This window comes from Mytilus trossulus, chromosome 10 (assembly GCF_036588685.1).
Source record: "Mytilus trossulus isolate FHL-02 chromosome 10, PNRI_Mtr1.1.1.hap1, whole genome shotgun sequence".
NCBI lineage: Eukaryota > Metazoa > Mollusca > Bivalvia > Mytilida > Mytilidae > Mytilus > Mytilus trossulus.
In genome coordinates, this window is record NC_086382.1 from 65,216,295 (window position 1) to 65,236,401 (window position 20,107).

General features: G+C 31.4%; 1 protein-coding gene across 1 annotated transcript; it reads right to left on the reverse strand.

The window, feature by feature from the left end:
- Positions 1-6,019: 6,019 nt before the first annotated feature.
- LOC134688380 (uncharacterized) lies at positions 6,020-18,410 on the reverse strand. Its single transcript, XM_063549062.1, has 5 exons — positions 18,353-18,410; positions 10,270-10,555; positions 9,646-9,875; positions 9,142-9,457; positions 6,020-7,259 (listed from the first exon to the last, which is right to left on the reverse strand). The coding sequence occupies exons 2-5, from the start codon at positions 10,484-10,486 to the stop codon at positions 6,316-6,318; spliced, it is 1,707 nt and encodes a 568-aa protein (XP_063405132.1). The 5' UTR covers positions 10,487-10,555; positions 18,353-18,410; the 3' UTR covers positions 6,020-6,315.
- Positions 18,411-20,107: the final 1,697 nt, after the last annotated feature.

Genomic DNA, 20,107 nt, shown 5'->3' on the forward strand with positions numbered 1-20,107 from the left:
GATAGATAAAAGATTAATCTTTTAAATGAATGCAATATTTTTATTATGCAATCATTATGTAATCAATTATTATGTAATTAGTGGCAAAATCTGGGTAAGTTCACTTGAATGAATTTAGCTCTATCATCTCGTTAACTATGTAAAAAAATTTAAAGAAATCTTAATCGGCTCATCTTGGGCTTCAAAAGGGTGTCTCAGATTGTCTCTATGGTATTCCCTTCTCTCATAAATCTCTAATTAGTGTGGACATCCCAACCACATAAAAGAAGATAATGTTAAATTATGTGTAAAAAAAAATTTATACATTCTATCTCACATCTGAGACACTCTTTTGTAGATAATTGCCATAGGAACAACATATAATAAAATCAATCCTCTATGGATACCTATGCAGAAGATTATTTCATTTGAAAGTGGAAATTTGGTTAAAAATATTTTAGACACAGTTAACATCATAATTGGTTGCATAATTGTTGCATAATACTAATATTGCATTAATTTGAAAGAGTAATCTGTTAGCTATTCAAAACTACCACTTTTTTAAATTTTCAAGCAATATTAAGAAAGTTACAGTATTTTAAAACTTGGGAGTAGGAGTTATAAAATCTTTGTATTGTGCTACCTAAAAAAGCTTTTGTTTAAAGTTGCAGATGACATTTTACAATTATTTTTTTTATTTTATATTAATCAAAATTAAATGTAACATATTCTTTAAATATGTGTAGATTATGTTCCTATTCTCATTATAAACCAGATGCTCCCGCAGGGCACAACTTTATACGACATAGGTTGAACCCTGAACGGTTAGGGCAAGTATAGACACAACATACAAGCTGGATTCAGCTCTAAATTTTGATTGCGATTAAATAGTTGACACAGCATAGGTTTCTGACATAGAATGAATGTGGTCTAATGAACTTCAAATTTTTGTTTTGCATTTGAGCAATTCGCTATGCTGTTGAATATTAATCCTCTCAAAAAAATTAAATTTGCTTTTTATTTAGAAAATCTGAAATGAGAAAAATTGAACCCCCCCCCCCCTAATTTCTTTCCCTTATTCCAAAACTGACCTCAATTCGAATTTCTAATTTGCAACAATAACTAATAATAAAATATTAAAATGTAAAAAAAAAAGTGCTTGTTATCACTGAATGGTAAAAAGTGTTTTAATTCATCAGTTGGAAATAAAAGTGAATATACATTGTATATTGTATTAAACAATGATTTAAGTTGATTCAACTACTATTCTGGACAAAGAAAGATAACTCCAATTGAAAAGTTCTTGCTATTGCACAATATTGTGCAATTAGATATTTCTTGCTATTGCGCAATACTGTGCAACCGAAAATTTTTGCTATTGCACAATACTGTGCAAAAAAAAAGTAAAATCACAAAAATACTGAACTCAGAGGAAAATCAATTAGGAAAGTCCATAATCACATGGCAAAATCATATAACAAAACGCATCAAAAACGAATGGACAAGAACTGTCATATTCCTGACTTGGTACAGGCATTTTCAAATGTAGAAAATGGGGGATTAAACCTGGTTCTATAGCGCTAACCCTCTCACTTTAATAACAGTCTCATCAAATTCCGTTATATTTACATGATGCGTTAAATAAACAGTCACAACTGAAGATTTCTTACTATTGCACAATACTGTACAATTGAAGATTTCTTGCTATTGCTGAATACTGTGCAATTGAAATTTTTTTGCTATTGCACAATACTTCTATAATACTAAAATTACGAGGTCCAATTTGTCAGCCGTCATCACGTAAAAACGACGAATCAAAGAATTCAACTTTATATATAACTTATATAGTACAAAGGTGTAGATTAAAAATTACACCACTCAAGGCCCTTTTGTTTTCCACGTAATTAATATTGCCAATAATTATAATTAAGAAGTTCCGGGTCGAGTCCGATACCGATACCAATAGTATATTCACCTATTACCTTATCTGTACGTTCCGCACTTGACAGGCGCACCACCAAACGGTGTATTCAGGATTAATATGCTATATACACGGGTCATAATCACAGGATTGACACTACTAAATTGTCAAATTGTTACCAACTGTAGTATCTTAATCAGTAATTTAGTAATTTTAAGATAACAATACGAATACTAAAAATCTGGACTTAAAATAAGGCGCATAGGTACAGTTTTCAATTTGTTAGCGGGAATGACATAACACAGCGAATCAAAGAATTCAACTTTATTTATAACTAATATAGGACAATGCTGTTGATTAAAAAATACTCCATTCCAGCTCCAGTTCGACGGGTTCAAACAGAAAGATTTGAAAACAGAGAAAACTGTGTATTCTTATAATCGGCATGACTTTATCAGATGACAATACTAATACTAAAATAAGGCTTGCACATAATTATATACTTTAATTCAGTCGCGGACCCGCGATATCACGGGTATGTTCTAGTAATATATAATAATTTTGGATCCTGATTTTGACCAATTTGAAAACTGGGCCCATAATCAAAAATCTAAGTACATATTTAGATTCAGCATATAAAAGAATTCAATTTTTGTTAAAATAAAACTTAGTTTAATTTTGGACCCTTTGGACTTTAATGTAGACCAATTTAAAAACGGGACCAAAAATTAAGAATCTTCATACACATTTAGATTAGGCATATCAAAGAACCCCAATTATTCAATTTTTGATGAAATCAAACAAAGTTTAAATAGGGACCCTTTGGGCCCCTTTTTCCTAAACTGTTGGGACCAAAACACCCATAAGCAATCCCAACCTTCCGTTTATGAATATAAAATGCTTATTTGGGCCCCTTTTAAGTCCCTAATTCCTAAAGTGTTCGGACCTCAACTCCGAAAATCAATCCCAATCTTCCTTTTGTGGTTATAGACTTTGTCTTTAAATCATTGATTTCTATTTACTTATACTAAAGTTATTGTGCAAACACCAAGAATAATGCTTATTTGGGCCCTTTTTCGCCGATTATTCCTAAACTGTTGGAACCAAAACTCCCAAAATCAATCCCAACCTTCCTTTTGTGGTCATAAACCTTGTGTCATAGATTTCTATTCACTTTTACTAAAGTTAGAGTTCGAAAACTAAAAGTATTCGGACGACGATGACAACGACGGACGACGACGACGCAAACGATGACGCCAACGTGATACCAATATACGACCAAAACATTTTCAATTTTTGCGGTCGTATAAAAATGTCTATTTTTGGTTGGACACTAAGTTTTGTCAATATAACGAAACTATAAACAACCGTTATTGTGGTCGGCAAATGTTTGGAATATGACAGCAGATTTCCAGATGTTTTATTTGTTGATATGCACAAACGTTTAGTTTTGTCCGGTTATATGGACTGCCTCCGTTTATGACTTCACCTTTAAGTTTGGTATTTTTGTCAATACATTTATTTAGATTTATATGACTAAAGACGAAATTCCATGTGTTTTCACAAGAACATTATCGTCCTCTTGGTCAAAAAAGACACTTGCTGTCTGCGTGTCATTTATAACAATGATAACAGAATAAGGATACAATATATTGCTTTGAGTGCATTGTAACCCGATTCTCTTTAAAATTATTATTCATCTTCGATATATATTTAGATTTTAAATTCCGGTTACAAAATGTCGGTCAAGTAAAAGTATGTGTCTGGTTTCGGGTAATACTTAACATCCTAAATAGAAGGTCGTAGAGATCAAGTCTGAGTTTATTTTGCATCCGTTACATTTTACTATGGTTTTTTTTATAAGGAAATCTAAACCAAAACGTGTAACAATATATTATATATATATATAAGGCCGTTAGTTTTCTCGTTTGAATTGTTTTACATTGTCATTTCGGGGCCTTTTATGGCTGACTATGCGGTATGTGCTTTGCTCATTGTTGGAGGTCGTACTGTGACCTATATTTGTTAATTTCTGTGCCATTTTGTTCTCTTGTAGAGAGTATTTTCATTGGCAATCATGTCCCATTTTCTTATAACAATAAGAGCCAATTCATCAACTCTTTGATCGGGTTCCGCGTTTCCATTCTCAATTCTGTTTAAATACTTCGAGAGAAATTGTCTAGTGAAATAAAAGAAATATAACTCCACGTGAATTCGATAATGCCTCAAAATGATGCAATTTGCACAATGAAACTATCAATTTCAAAAATTCAAAACAATTACAACATTTACCAAACCTCATAAATTATCATTTTAGTACAGATTATAATGTTAGGATGATAATGCACTGTCACATATTTCTATTAATTAACGTAATCTATTTAAAATATTTAATGCGGGGTTCACACATTGCCGATCATTGCTCCCGTTTGAGATCAGACAGCAATACGATACGAAAAGTGAAAAAGTCGGATTGGTATCCTCAATTATCTGGAATGTCTGAACGCATTCGTTTTAGTTCGTAACAGATTCTTACGGATCGGGAAGGGTCCGAATAGTTCGGCAAAGCATCCCGACAGTTAGGTGCGTCCCGTAACATTCGGGGCAACTCAGCCGATTTTGTCTAATCGGATTACAATCGTGGCTATGTCGTGACAGATTCTGCTGTATCGGATCGAATTCCTAACAATGTCTTGTGTATTCTGGACGGTGTCCTGTAGAACGGGAATGATCCGGAGTAATTTTTCATAGCTGTTTTTCTGCCGATTGAGTCCAGATTGCATCCAGATCTTGTCGATTGCGAACCGTTTTTTGCCGAAACCGTTCCAGAACAGTCCCGTTATTAATACGAAATTCGTCAATGATACCCACGTCAGAGTCCCGACAACTACAGAATACAATACGACTGAGACCAGACAAAGCCGTTTGCAATGCGATAGAGCGGACCGTGATAGGATTACGTTCCGACAGTACCTGATCATCCCGAACATGCCGACAGTTTTCGAACAAATAACTTCCGTCAGCGTCGGTTCACTGTCTGGTCACTGTCAGATCTCAGTCGGGTTACATTCGGTAGAGTCGAGACGCAGTCGAGACAGACTCGGTCGAATTTTACCTGGCGAAAAATACAAATCGGATTAGAAGCGGATTTAGAACGGGATTATCGGGACTTATTCGCTTAGAAACGGTTGAATATCGGTGCTTCCTGAACACTATCTGATTGTTGTCGTGATCAAATTATTTTTTTTACAAATTTTAATTTAAGTTTGAATTTCCATCCACGATTCACAGGATCTTGATCAGACTTTTAATAAATTTTAATCGGGAATGGTCCTGTCAAGAACGGTAGTAAAAATCGTGAATGTGTGACCCCAGCTTAAGGTAAACATCGTTTTTGATTCTTTAAAACAACAGTTTGCACTAAGAACACGAACAATGCGTAAATATAGTGTTGTTTAATTATGGGGCAGAGATAATTCTTGGGTTCAAATAAAATGGGTTGCATTCATATGGAATTGAATCCGTATGACTGAATGATGCGATTCAAAATTCAGTCAAAATTCGGGATTTGTATGATTATAGTTATCAAAAGTACCAGGATTATAATTTTACACGCCAGACGCGCGTTTCGTCTACATAAGACTCATCAGTGACGCTCAGATCAAAATAGTTAAAAAAAGTTATGAATCGAACGCCTACTATACATAAATATGTATTCGAATTTGCATGGTGATTACTATGTTGATTGTTTCAATTTACCTGCTGTCAAATTCTTATATTCGGGTTTTTTCTACGCCTTGGGCTTAAATCTTAATAAAACATGACCAAGTATTGTCTTGCCTATAAATAGTCGAGTTTTTAAAATCAGTTAAAGTCATAAGAAACCTCAAATTAAAAAAAAATATGCATATGTTTTTTTATAACTCAATGGATAGTTTTCGTTATAAAACTTATGTACATATACTTCTTCCTGCAGAAAATTCTTTGATATGTTCATGTTTAGAAGAAGTTTACTTTATTTTAATTGCTTCCTCGGTGTGACACATCTCGTAAAAATCCGGTGATCGCAATACGGATGTCCTTAAAATAAACTATTATCTGGTAAATGTTAAACACGTGCTCAATATCCATACCTATTTTGTTTATTGTTGACAAACAGGTAACAATCGTTAAACTTCGGCTTGTGACCGATTGAAAAAAATTGACGATTATACGACATTTAGGCAAAAAGATTGATAAAATCATGCACAGAAGACTAATTATATGATGTTTGTATGCATTGGTTCAAGAATTACAATAACATTATTTTTCACCGGTCACTCGTTTATTATGACTTTTAGTCTTACAAAAACCATTCAAATAAATACATATCGTTGGGATAGCTGTCTGAACTGTTGTCATTGTAATAATCTTACTTATATCTGACTAAAATAACACCGAAAGAATTCAAAATATTGTTCATGCTTGAAACGATAACATCCATGATCATTTATTAAGAATGTATCAATTAATGAATCCAACTCATCTTTCAGTAATAGCCTGGATGTTCCTCTATCTAAATTGCATTTCTCGCACATGTTCTTAAAAAGGCTTCTGGTCTTCTTATCTATATCGCCTGTCAATACATTCTCGTGTAAACTATTCTCAAATTTGACACAGAGAGCTAAAGCACAATATTTGCCATATATTCGTCCTTTCTGTAATTGATTAATTTCGGTTTCAAGGATCGGCGAAGGATTCGTGAAGACCTGTGTGATGTCCGATGTTGGATTATCATGAAATTGTTTACACAAAAGTGGGAAACAATTGAAAATGTTCTGCAATTTACAAATCTTAGACGAATCAGATCTCAAAAATAAGAAAGTAATTTCACTTTTCTCCGTGTGTGTCAAGGACAGATTGTCCGACATGAGGTTACATATACAATTTTTAAAAACAGATAATGTTTTGAACTTTGAATCATTGTACACTTGTAATCTGCATGATACAATAATCTTGCAATTTCCGCCCTCTATTATGGATAATATATCATCTGTAAAATTTTTCCATCTTTCGAACTGACTAGATTTCAATGTATATTTACCACAAAAATCGTCAATTACAAATAATGTTCCTTGATTAGGATTGTAAAAATTCAAGATATCTCTCGGATCATCTATGACCGGAATAACGTCGTAACCACTTTCATTCATTCGAAGAGCTACGTTTTTTATGGTTGAAGTCTTTCCTATACCAAAACTACCCGTTACTAGAACACACTGATGTCTTGTTATACATTCGAAAATGTGTTTGTCCTTCTGCGTTTCTACGTGCATCTTAGCATCTTCCACCCAATTTTCTAACGTACGCTTTGTTTTTGCTGAAAAATAAAATAAAGTTAGTAAACAACGAATGACCGCACTCGCAAATAATGATTAAAGCCATTTTAAAAGTGTTTTAGAAGTGGGTAAATTTGAGAATGATATTCCGTTTAACTATTATAACATGACATTTTCAAAGCTAGTAATTTCTGCAAAAATCAGAGGAGCAGAACCAAACGTAAACAAAGTCTGTATATTACCATGGTGGACTATCCTACTAAAATTGAGCACATTATATGAAGTCGTTTAGAGAGACGTCTGCATAACTGTTATGTTAAGGGCATGCGATACAGAGTTAGTCCCGTATTTAAAGTTGGATGAATATTTGCATGCAGGCTATGTTTTACCTGATTAAATCAAATATGTAATAAAAATAATATACCTGCATGCGCTACTTTTTGATTTAAATAAGGTCGAAATTTTGTATATTTGCTCAAAATTCTGATTTGTGGTCGTATTTTCCCTTTCGAAAAAAAATTAGGACTGTTTTTGTTTTAAAAGATAAAAATAAATTGTTATTCCTTAAATAATTTGTAATTTCTGTATTTTATAAGTATCCTAAAACTGTATGCATTTTTTATTCAGAAATAACTCATATTTATCAAATGGTCATGAATTGAGAAATACAACCGTCATTTTTTGCTGTACATTTATCAAAATTTTAAAAATTGCACTATTTACAGTTTAATAAAATTTGGTCCACATAATCTCCCTGCAAAATGCAACAAAATGTCGTTTTAAAAAAAAGGGGTCCATGCACTCGTTTTCAAATTAAATCAGTTTGAATGATAAAAATCAGTCGAAAAATTCATCTTTTCCCGATATGTCACAGTTTGACGTCGCGAAAATAACATTTTATGTTTGCAACGTTATTAATTCCCCTGAAACTATATCGTATGCACTTAACATACAAAACTATAGTATATAAGTTCTTGGAAGATTCAACAAAATTTTTGGTCCGAACGGACAGCGCTAAAACAACATATAAAATATCGTGGTGAGTCTTCGAATTTACAGAAGATATGCTTCAAAAAGGTTCATAACCACTTGTAAAATAAAAAGAAATACCCGACCACTGATTTGTCAATCTACCCATTTTAGTACCTGTATAACGGATTTATATAGAATAGTCGGCTATACAATTTCTGAACGTTAATGTATAGAACTAAAAATAGTTATCAAAGGTACCAGGCCTATAATTGTAAACAATAATATCTGCTCCTAGGCCATTTCTAAGAACGATGAAATTCGTAAGAACATTTGGTGGTTGATTTTTTTTTTAAACTATGGTACATCTTTCTTTTATCCTTTTACCAAATACATGTGACTTGTTATTCAATGTATATTAGAAAGCGACATCACCATGAAAAATTGATTTGAAAAATAAATCATACAAATCTAAGGTCCAGACAATAACAATCATGCGACATAGACATGGACATCTTACAATCATTCCTTACACAAAATTTAACTGACCTATTGAGTATAGTATCTAAGAACATATGACATTACCATGAAGGCATATAGTTGCTTATACAATATATCTGTTTACATTTCGAAAAGTAATAGCTACGTCATCATGGTTATGTTTAATGAGTTTCAATTTCTATAAATGAATTGTATCTAAGAACATATGACATTACCATGAAGGCATATAGTTGCTTATACAATATATCTGTTTACATTTCGAAAAGTAATAGCTACGTCATCATGGTTATGTTTAATGAGTTTCAATTTCTATAAATGAATTGTATCAATTTAAAGTCTTTGGTTTTACATAATTAGAGTTGTACTCGAAGCATGAGTTGTGTGCATTGGATCGATTTCATATTTTTAGAAAAATATATGCTATCAGTGTGCAAGATTTGCAAACAGAATTACCTCTTAAACCCCGTGGCAGTGTATCAGCATATGTCTGTCTTAATTCAACAACTGTATTATTCGTTCTCTCGTGGTCGTTTCGTAAAGTACCATAGTCCTCAATTAGTTCATTATGGTCATGATTGAGATCGGTATAGTTTATCTTCAGCGAATCGAAGGACATTTTCAAAGTGACAACGTCACGTTTTGTTTCTTGCATCTCCTTTCTTGCCTGGTTGATTTCCTTAATTATCTCGTGGTTCGATTGATCAAGAGTTTTAGTTCTTAAACTTTTGCACTCATCAAGCAATACTTTACCTCCCAATCTGCCTACAGCCTGTAAAACAATATAGGATAGTAATAACGTTCTAATAGTATTGTAGCAGTAATGGTACAGACACATGAAGGGTAAAAAAGTACATAATCAACATTTGGATGTACATAAATATTTTAATTGAATAAACTTCTTTTAAGATTTGTTATAGTTTTTGTTTCCTTTATAGTTTGTTAAATAGATACACATACGTTAGAAATGTCGTCCCATGCCTGGTTAAAAAATGAGCTGTCCAATGTAGCATTGTCTAAGTGTGCTATATGATTTCTGTAATATTTAATTCTTGCCAAATCATCACCAGTTGTTGTATCCGTTGGTTGAGGAAGCACTTCATATCCACGTCCTGGATGACTAATTTTGGTAAGATGTCTGATTAAGGTAATCATTAATGTTACATCAAACTGTTTGGAACTTGGAGTATCTTTGAAAAAAAAGTGATAGAAAAGAAATCAAATCTAGTTTGATCGTAGGAAAAAAATAATTCGGAATAAATTGGTAAATGATGCTACCTGAAATACACAATGTTACAACTACATTTTGTTATTTCGTTTGAATGATGTTTTTAAATTGTGTATTCCAATAAAAAGCATTTTTGCAATGTTAATCAAATATGTGGAAATATGTCAAGAAAACAGCAAACTTTCAAAAGTAAGCTTAAATGATTTTTAGATAAGTGAAACTTGCTTTCGCCAGGGTACCTTCCTCAAAAGAAAAGAACTATCGTTTCGACAAATAATAAGCTCCGTATAGATATATAGAGTCAAATATAAACTACTTCTTGGTTTTATCATAGATATTTAAAAAACAAAACTTACTGCCTCCTCTGGGATAAAGAAGATTCCACTGAGCTACATTTATAACTCTTTGCTTTTTCAGATCATTCAGCTTGGTGTATTCCTGTTTAATTGAAGCGTAAAGGCAGGAAGGGTGAAATTCTTTGTCAAAATATGTACGCACTGCATTTGGTGAAATTCCCGTCAGCAAACAATTTATTCGTACATAGTTTTCCTCTTCTTGTGAAAACATTGCCATTAGTATACTTGATTAGCATGAAAGAAGTAAGCAGATGCTCGTTTTTCGATTTTCTGCAGCATGTGCCACCTCAAAGTAAAGTCACCGCAAAGTCTACTTTCGGCACATTTACTAAAAGACGTAAGCATACACAAAATATAAAAAAATCAAAACCATGGTTCGATAGCGAATGTAAGGAAGCTAGAAAAAAGTTTCGGTCTAGTAGACGAAAACTTAAGCGAAACAATACTGACGACAGAGTGAATGAAACAAAGAAACTAGAAAAGAGTTATAAGCGAGTAATGGATAAGAGCATTCGTAAACATAGAAAGAAAATTAGACACAAGATAGAAAACTTAAGATCGATTAACCCGAAAGAATACTGGAAGATTTTGAACGGTGGTAAAAGGGGAAACAATCCATGTGTACCTATTAATATTTTGTTTGATTATTTTAAGAACTTAAATTTAGGAAATTCTGAAGATGAAGAGATTGTTTTAGAAAATTTGAACAATGTAAAAGATTTAAATGTTACATTAAATTCACCTATTACAGAAGAGGAAATTGAAAAATCTTTGAGAAAGTTAAAAAATAATAAATCCTCTGGTGATGATATGATTGTAAATGAATATTTAAAACACTCTTTTAGTGTTATGTCACAGGTGTTTGTGAAACTTTTTAATATTATATTTGACAGTGGAACTATCCCTGAAAATTGGCTTTCTGGAAATATTATACCTTTATTTAAAAATAAAGGTAACAAACATGATCCTAGCAATTTTAGACCTATAACAGTTATAAGCTGCTTTGGGAAATTATTTACTTCTATTTTGAATTCACGTTTGAATAAATTTTCTGATGATTTTTGTTTACTATGTCAGAATCAAGCTGGTTTCAGAGAAGGTTATTCTACTACAGATAATTTATTTGTTATCTACATGCTTATTAGTATCATGAAAAATAAGAAAAAGAAACTATTCTGTGCATTCGTAGATTTTGCTAAAGCCTTTGATACTGTTTGGAGAAAGGGTCTTTGGCATAAATTACTTGTGAATGATATTAACGGTAAAATGTATAATGTAATTTTTAATATGTACACTGGTATTAAATCTCGTATTATGTATAATGGTGAAATGTCAGAATACTTTTCATGCAATATCGGTGTAAGACAGGGTGAAAATATGTCTCCTTTTTTATTTTCATTGTATTTGAACGACCTTCAACAGTTTATTGAAGAAAAAAATGTATGTGGTTTAAATTGCATTACTGATGAAATAGAGAATGAGTTTGATATCTACTTAAAACTGTTTGTGTTATTATACGCAGATGATACAGTGTTATTTTCGGATAATGCATCCGATCTACAGTTGCAATTAGATATGTTCTTTGAATATTGCAGTACCTGGAAATTAAAAGTTAACACAAGTAAAACTAAGATTATAATTTTTTCTGGTGGTAGATTACCCCAAAATATTAACTTTATATATGACGGAAATGCATTGGAGATAGTCAATGAATTGACATATCTTGGGTTGAATTTTTCAAGAACAGGTAGCTTTATGAGTGCTAAGAAGATTTTAGTTAGAAAAGCAAATAAAGCAATGTATGAAGTATTGAAAAAGGGGAGGTTGCACAACTTGTCAGTGAAATCACAATATGATCTTTTTGATAAAATTGTGAAGCCAATTCTCCTGTATGGGTGTGAGATTTGGGGTTTCAGTAATACTGATATTATAGAAAAAGTGCACCTAAAATTTTGTAAATTATTATTAAACCTTAAGAAGTCGACACCCAATTTTATGATTTATGGTGAACTTGGTATTTATCCCATGTCTTTATATATACAGCTGCGTATGGTTAATTTTTGGTCAAAAATGGTTAATGGGGATGATAACAGGATTGCTAAAATACTATACAAATACGTGTTCTTGAAAAATTCGGACAACCAATTTAGGTCAGATTGGTTGAAATGCATTAAAGATATATTAGATAAATGTGGATACAGCAATATATGGTTGTCACAAGGAAATTTTAATTCTAAGTGGTTGGGTATTAGTTTAAAACAAAAGTTATTTGATCAGTTTCAACAGAAATGGAGAGCTGATATTGACTGTTCGCCAAAAGGTTTGGCCTACAAATTGTATAAACAAAATTTTGAATTTGAGGAATATCTGAATATTTTAAATGATAAAGATAGAATAACATATTGTAGATTTCGTACGGGTAACCATAAGTTACCCATTGAAACTGGTAGATGGAATAAGATTGAGCGAAACCTTAGATATTGTAACTTATGTCATTGTAACGAGATTGGTGATGAATTTCATTACACTTTGCAGTGTAGTTCTTTGGCAAATTTTCGAGCACAATATTTGGATACTTTTTTCTTGCACAGATGTAACATACTAAAATTTGAAAAACTATTTCAGTTAAAAATTAAAAATAAGTTGAAAAAGCTGTGCAAATTTATCAGGGTTATAACTTTTCAAGTGAGTCTTCCTGGTTAATCACCACTCTTCTTTACTATACTGTTTATCATGTATTATTTGATATTTTCATCTCATCTTGTCATGTGTGTTTGTGTTATGTTATATGACTTTTGATGAACTTCTTTGTACCATTGTATCTTTATGGTGTTTAAGAAATAAAGAATCTTGAATCTTGAAATCTTGAAAGTAAAAAAATAATTTTCAGTAAAATGAAGACTCATATTGATCTTTCAATGACGGTCATGATCAGTATACTCATACTGTATTAGATAAACGGACAATCAAAAAAATAATAAAAAAATCATGACAACTGTTTTTAATGAAGGTCTTGAGTGATTATTTGATTAATAGATTGATTAATGTTTTGGTTTAATATGTTGCTTAACGTAAATAAAAGAGCATGCTAATATTCAGGGAGATAACTTTTGGAAAATGAGAGTATATTGGATTGGGGCAGAAATGCTGAATTAAATCATGCCACCAACGAACCGGTAAAAGAGTTATTTTACGTGTAGCGTGCATGACACCCTTCCTTCATCGGGACATCAGCGTTAACTTGTCTATTCTGAATGGACATAGTTATGTATTAATACGTTCCGTGCAGAGTATGGACTGTAGAATTGAATAGAGTTTTACTGTACAAACGGGAGAAGTCAAGGGGTGACCATATTTCTATTCCCAAATCAACACTTGGAATCTCGAGCGAAAAGCGATGTTAATTATCTTTCTCTTTTCAGTAGAACTAGTGTTGTCAAATCGTACACGTTTGCCTAACCGGTTACTCATATAATCGTTCGACCGATTAACCGGTTAGCCGATAGTTTGAATTAAAGTTTGAAGGCCTTATCATTAGTACCCTACACATCGATATAAGAAGATCTGGTATGAGTGTCAATGTGACTACATTCCATTTAAGGTCAAGGAACAGTAAATGGGCTATGTCGCAGATTTTGCTAACAATTTGTATACAACCTTGGCTCGTTGAACTACAATTGAAAATCGAAAAAATAATACATTTATCTCTTTTATTATCTGAAAAATTGCAGATTGATTTCTTTTAATATGGGTGAATATTTGTATAGAAAGCACATAAAATCGTCGAAAAATCTCTAAAATTTGTCTTAAAATCGTCAAATCTCTAATTCGACTCCATAGATTTTTCTTAAAAAACTATATATTGTTGACACATAAATTTCTGTTTTAATGATATAAAATAATCATAGGGTCACCGACTTCGTTTTTAATTTGTTACCTCGTTGGTAGTGAAAAACGTCAAAAATCAACGTTTTTCGGCCTGCAACGCGATAACGTTACGATAATTTCGACGTTTTATTGGACTTTTTCACAAAGAACGCAACTTTGAATGATGTATACCGTAAGAACGAAGTTGGTGACCCTATCTTTATGTTGCATCATTATAACGGAAATTTATGTATCAACAACATATAGTTTTTTAAGAAAAATCTATGGAGTAGAATTAGAGATTTGGCGATTTTAAGACAAATTTTAGAAGGGTTTTCGCCGATTTTATGTGCTTTCTATACAAATGTTCACCCATTTTGTAAGAATTCAATCAGTAATATTTCAAATGATAATTGAGATAAACGCAATATTTTGTTCGATTTTCAATTGAAGTTCATCGAGTCAGAGTTGTATGCCAAATGTTACTGAAATCTGTGACATAGCCCATTTACTGTAACTTGACCTTAAGTCATACAATTACGTTTTTTATAATACGATGAATTGAAGTTTGACCGTTGGTTTTACAAGGCTTGTCTGTGAAGATTCATGTCGAAGTTTGACTTTTAATAATCAAATACACGGTAACAACTATGGCGTTTGTACTAGCTTCAAATTGAAAAAAAAAACTCTTGATCTCGTAGAATTGAATATGTCTAAAACCGATGATTCTTCCATTTTGTCTTGTTGTCTCCAAAAATAATGTGAGGTGTTTCAATTAAAATTGATTAATCCTGATATTCGTACCATCAAGTCTACATTGATTACATCCACGTTGGTTTGCTTTTTACAGTTTTTGAGTTAGCATTTAGCTTAAAGTACTTGCACGAAGGGGATTGCACATTCGGATGTAGGTCTATACAATATAAAAACAAAAATGAAATAATGAAATAATGAAGTAAATCGTAAAATTTAATCGTATAACTGATTAAAAATTACTGTAAAAAAACTAATTATGTTTCCTTAAGATCTTGTCCCGATCTGAGAGACACGTTCTAATTAATTTCATATTTTTGAATCATTAACAATACCAATCAATATACTGGACAATTGATCAGTCAAATTAATTACCACGACGACAATTTTTAAAGAAAACACAACTACTTAAAGATTTCAATACAAATGTATATCAAATCTATTAGAATTCAAAAACAAATCTGGTCAACCGGTTAGCGTTTTTGATATTCAGTATTCGGTCGTTCGAACGGTTAACCGTTGACAATAGTAGAATATAATTATTTAATTGCCATTTTATCCAGCACTCTGGGGTGAATGTTATCTATGTTCATTACTTTGTTGCAATTTCTAAACCTTTTTATCTTTTTAACTCGTTTTAGTGAATGCGATGGTCACCATTTTATCTACATGCGACTGCTGGTATCAAATTGTACTGAGATTTTGCGTCTACGTCGTTTCTATGTCTATTCCTGAAACTCTATTTTCGTTAGTGAGTAAAAGTGCAAGACGTTTTATTTTGCCCAGTTTGTCCTTAATTAAATGAATATTATCATCTGAAGAGTCATTGTCAACGTTGGTTAAGAAGGTTGTATTGATTGTGTTAGAGCATTACAAACATATAAAACATAAAGCAGAAAAGGCACCAGATGGAAATGGAATGTCAACTGAACACTTAAATGTATAGGATGGACGAGTTTACTTCCTTTATTGTACATGTTGTACATGTGCATACTATAATTTAAACATATTTGAATGTTATAATATTCCTAAGATCAGTATTTTTGTGATTTTACTTTTTCTAGCTATAGAAGAATAACTGTTACAAACACGTTTGCAAAAACATTGCAAAGTATACTCAAAATTAAAGTTGTAAATAAAGGCAACTGTAGTATACCGCTGTTCGACATTCATAAATAACAAAGGTTAGTGATTGTAAGTAAAACAAATCTTTGTATTGTGCTTCCTTAAATAAGTTATATATTTATTTTAGTAAAACAGATATTCTGGGTTTTTTTTATAAACTAAACCTAATATCTTTTTAACGATATCTTAAAAACTTAATAAGATATGTTTTTATTGAAAAAGATATCAAATATACTAAATAAGATATATATCTTGTTTTATAAGATAACTATATATTTTAAAAAAATATCTTACATATAAATTATATCATTATTCAGATAGTTTAAATAGTAAATAAGATATCTGTTTGGGATTTTTTTTAAATCAAATAAGTAATCTCAAAGAACTATCTTTCAAACTTTATAAGATGTCTATAAATCAAATAAGTATAGTTCATAACATTCCCTTTACCATCTTTGCCCTGGTATCATCCCGAGACCCATATCGGCCTCGAGGCTTAAGCCGAGGGTCGATATGGGTCGAGGGATGATACCCGGGCTAATATGGAAAAGACATGTGATAATCTTTTTATCACATACTTAAGTTCTGAAGAAAAAAGAAAAAAGAGTCAACTAAAACAATTTACTGAAACGTAAAAGATAAAATCTTAAACATTATATCACAAACGTGTCATTGAGGATGCAATGACGTCACGTTATTTGGAATCAGGACACAATAACCAATAACCTGCTGTTTGCCCCGGGCAATTTTGAGGTTATTACATATGCAAAACCCGACGTATTCGTAACAAACATGTGATAAGATATATTATCACATATTTTGTACTGATATGTACGTTTTTGCATGGCCAATAATAGCCGGAAGTCAATGTTGGTTATCAGCCCTCGGGGCCGATATCGATATCAGCCCTCGAAATCGATATCAAGCCCCCGAGTTTAACTTCCGGTTACCTGTTAATCAAAGACTATTTGTAAACAAGTTGAACACAATGAAAAGAAATTGAGAAAGTTACGAATCTGCTGTAGGAGAAAAAGGTAGAAATCAAAGAGGAAATCACAAAAAATAAAGGCAACAGTAGTATACCGCTGTTCAAAACTCATAAATCCATGGACAAAAGTGTTCGTAAAATTTTGACGTCATAAAGAATTTAGAAAATATATGAAGCCACACTGGAATGAGTAGCGATATAGGATTCTTCTTAAGCATTTTTAACATTTGTAATGTAACACTTTAAAGTTTTTTAATGTTTGCAATTCTTAGAATTAATATATTTATTGTTAATTATTTCTGAAACTTTTCACAAAACGTTGTTTATCTACTGTACTGTGATACGAACTTTTTTTTAACTCACAGTGATACATTATTTTTTTTTCGTTAAACATCTTTTTGATTTTTGAAGAAAAAATCAAACATAATTTGATGTAAGCTATCTATTTTCTTTTGCTTAAAAATATATGATAAATAGATTATTACATGTCATTTTTCATATGGTCCATGGTATCAGCCCACGACCCATATCAAGCCCTCGGGCTAAAGCCCTCTGGCTTGATATGGGAGTCTATGGCTAATACCAGGGCCATATGGAAAATGCCATGTAAGTAATAATCTATAATCATATATCAAAATATATATCGTATATATCGAATAACCAAATAATGAGATATCTTAAAGAAGCTTATCGGATATCTAATATTGTAAATAAGATATCTTATATACTTTAAAAGATATCTTTAAAAATCAAAGATATCTAATAAACTGTATAAGATATCTTATTAAGTTTTAAAAATATTTATATATTTGAGTGAATAAGAATAAGAGATCTTGTAAGGTTAATAAGATATATTATCATCTTCAATTAAATAATGTATCCCATCTTGAAAACAAAATATTTTATTTTATTTATTAGATATCTTATTTTGTATCTAAGATTTCTTGAAATTAAATAATTTTAAAAACGGCTTGTCATGCCCACAAAATGATGGACATGATAGATGAAACGCACGTAGAACATGCATTGTCTTTGGAATTGGCTAGACATTCTGTGTGTTCGGCAAGATGTAACACTGGTATATACTGCGATTGGGTTGTAAATCAGTATACATAAATGGCCATTTATCATGTTTATATAACATTAAAATAGAATAGTGGTTGGTGTAAGTTGATAATGTACAGTGTATTAGGTTATATAACTGCAGGTTATAAATAGCCTCCGACATAATTATATCTGATAAAAATGGCTCAACGCCTATATCTCAAAATTTTTTGTATTAACATTTAACTTAGTAGTAAAGTTTACAATATAAATTTATATGCTTTTTAGTAAAATAAATAAACTTACTTAGCTAAAATACTTGAAAATTCTTGTTATATTTCGTCAATGTTCGTATACATTTATGATACGATTGATGTTCTGGTAAAACCGATGACGCGATCTATCAATTGATAAGCAAGGTAAGGGATGCATTACATTGTTAGTCATACGCATGTACTTCAATTCAAAAAATAAAATACACATTTTCTACAACTTAGTTTTTATTACACAGGTATTAAAATATTGCCAATTTAAAAGTTATATGTGTTCTGATAAAAAAAATGTTTACAAAGTATGTTATATATAAAGGCAACAGTAGTATACCGCTGTTGAAATATTCGTTAAAAAATTTGTACTTTTTATTATTTCACCCATAAGTCGTTAATTTTTTAACCTGGTAACTTTTGTTGGCTATAATTCTTTTGTTTCTCTGTCCTATATTTTCTCCCATTTATTTGTATTACATTCCTGTCATGTAATGTTGTAATTTTAATGTTTTAAATAACATTGCCATTAAAGCAGGAGGTTTGGCATGCCACAAAACCAGGGTCAATCCACCATTTTTTCATAATATGCCCTGTACCAAGTCAGGAAAATAGCCATTGTTTTATTAAAGTTCGTTTTTGTGTGTGTTACATTTTAATGTTGTATTTCTATTGTGTCGTAGTTCTCTTATATTTGATACGTTTACCACAGTTTAAGTTTGTAACCTGGATTTGTTAATTCTCTATCGATTTATGAATTTTGAAGAGCGGTATACTAATGTTGCCTTTATTTACCCATGTCAGTTTTGATTTTACTGCAGTAGGGTTTTGAAATATTAGCCAAAAACTGCATTTATCCCATGTTTTTAAGCTATGGCGGCAATCTTTGTTAAATCACCAGATGTACAAACAAAGCCAGAATTTCTTGTGCTTGATTTTTCCTTTTTTTTGTTTTTTTATGATTGTGTTCTGATATAAAAATAAGGAAATGCGATGTATTGCCAGTGATACAACTCTACACAAGATACTAAATGACACATAAACTAACACATATAGGTCACAGTTTGACAATCAGCATTGAACAAAGTCTAAAGCACAGTCAGCTATGAAAGGCCCGGAAATGACAAATCTTAAACGATTCAAACGAGAAAACTAATGACCTTATTAATGGACAAAATGATGAACGAATAAATATGTATTACAGCAACAAATGCTAAGCAAAACTTTTTCGTGTGTCCATGTCAAGGAATAATCTACAGGAATTGAAAACATTAAAATTATCTAAACAAGTATTTCTTATTTCCAAGGGGCATAACTTTTCAAGTATTTAATCAACACTGCTTTTAAAATTTTCTAAGACGATAATGAAATAAACCTTTCATATAAGTTTGATAATAGTATGGCAAAAATTGTACACTTTAAAATGCTTTCAATGCTGTTTTTAATATACTTTATATTTTCATAGGGCATCACTCTCTGAAAATATAACTGATTAGCACTGGTTTTTATTATCTTGTCGGTGCCATTGATGATTTAAACCTATGATTCAAGTTTCATAAATATCTAGTTAGTTTTGAACACATGAGAGCCCTTTGGCTAACAATGCATTTTTTTTTATTTCAGTTACATTCCAAGAGGCATAACTCTCTATAATTCGTAATCAATAACTAAATTGTTACCTAATTTCCATAATCTCACTATAAAATGTCTATTACATTGCCAAAAGATTGAGAATTTTATGCAAGTGCATATCTGAAATGAAGAAGTTGTTAGCCCAACCTTTCCTTAATTTAAGTAC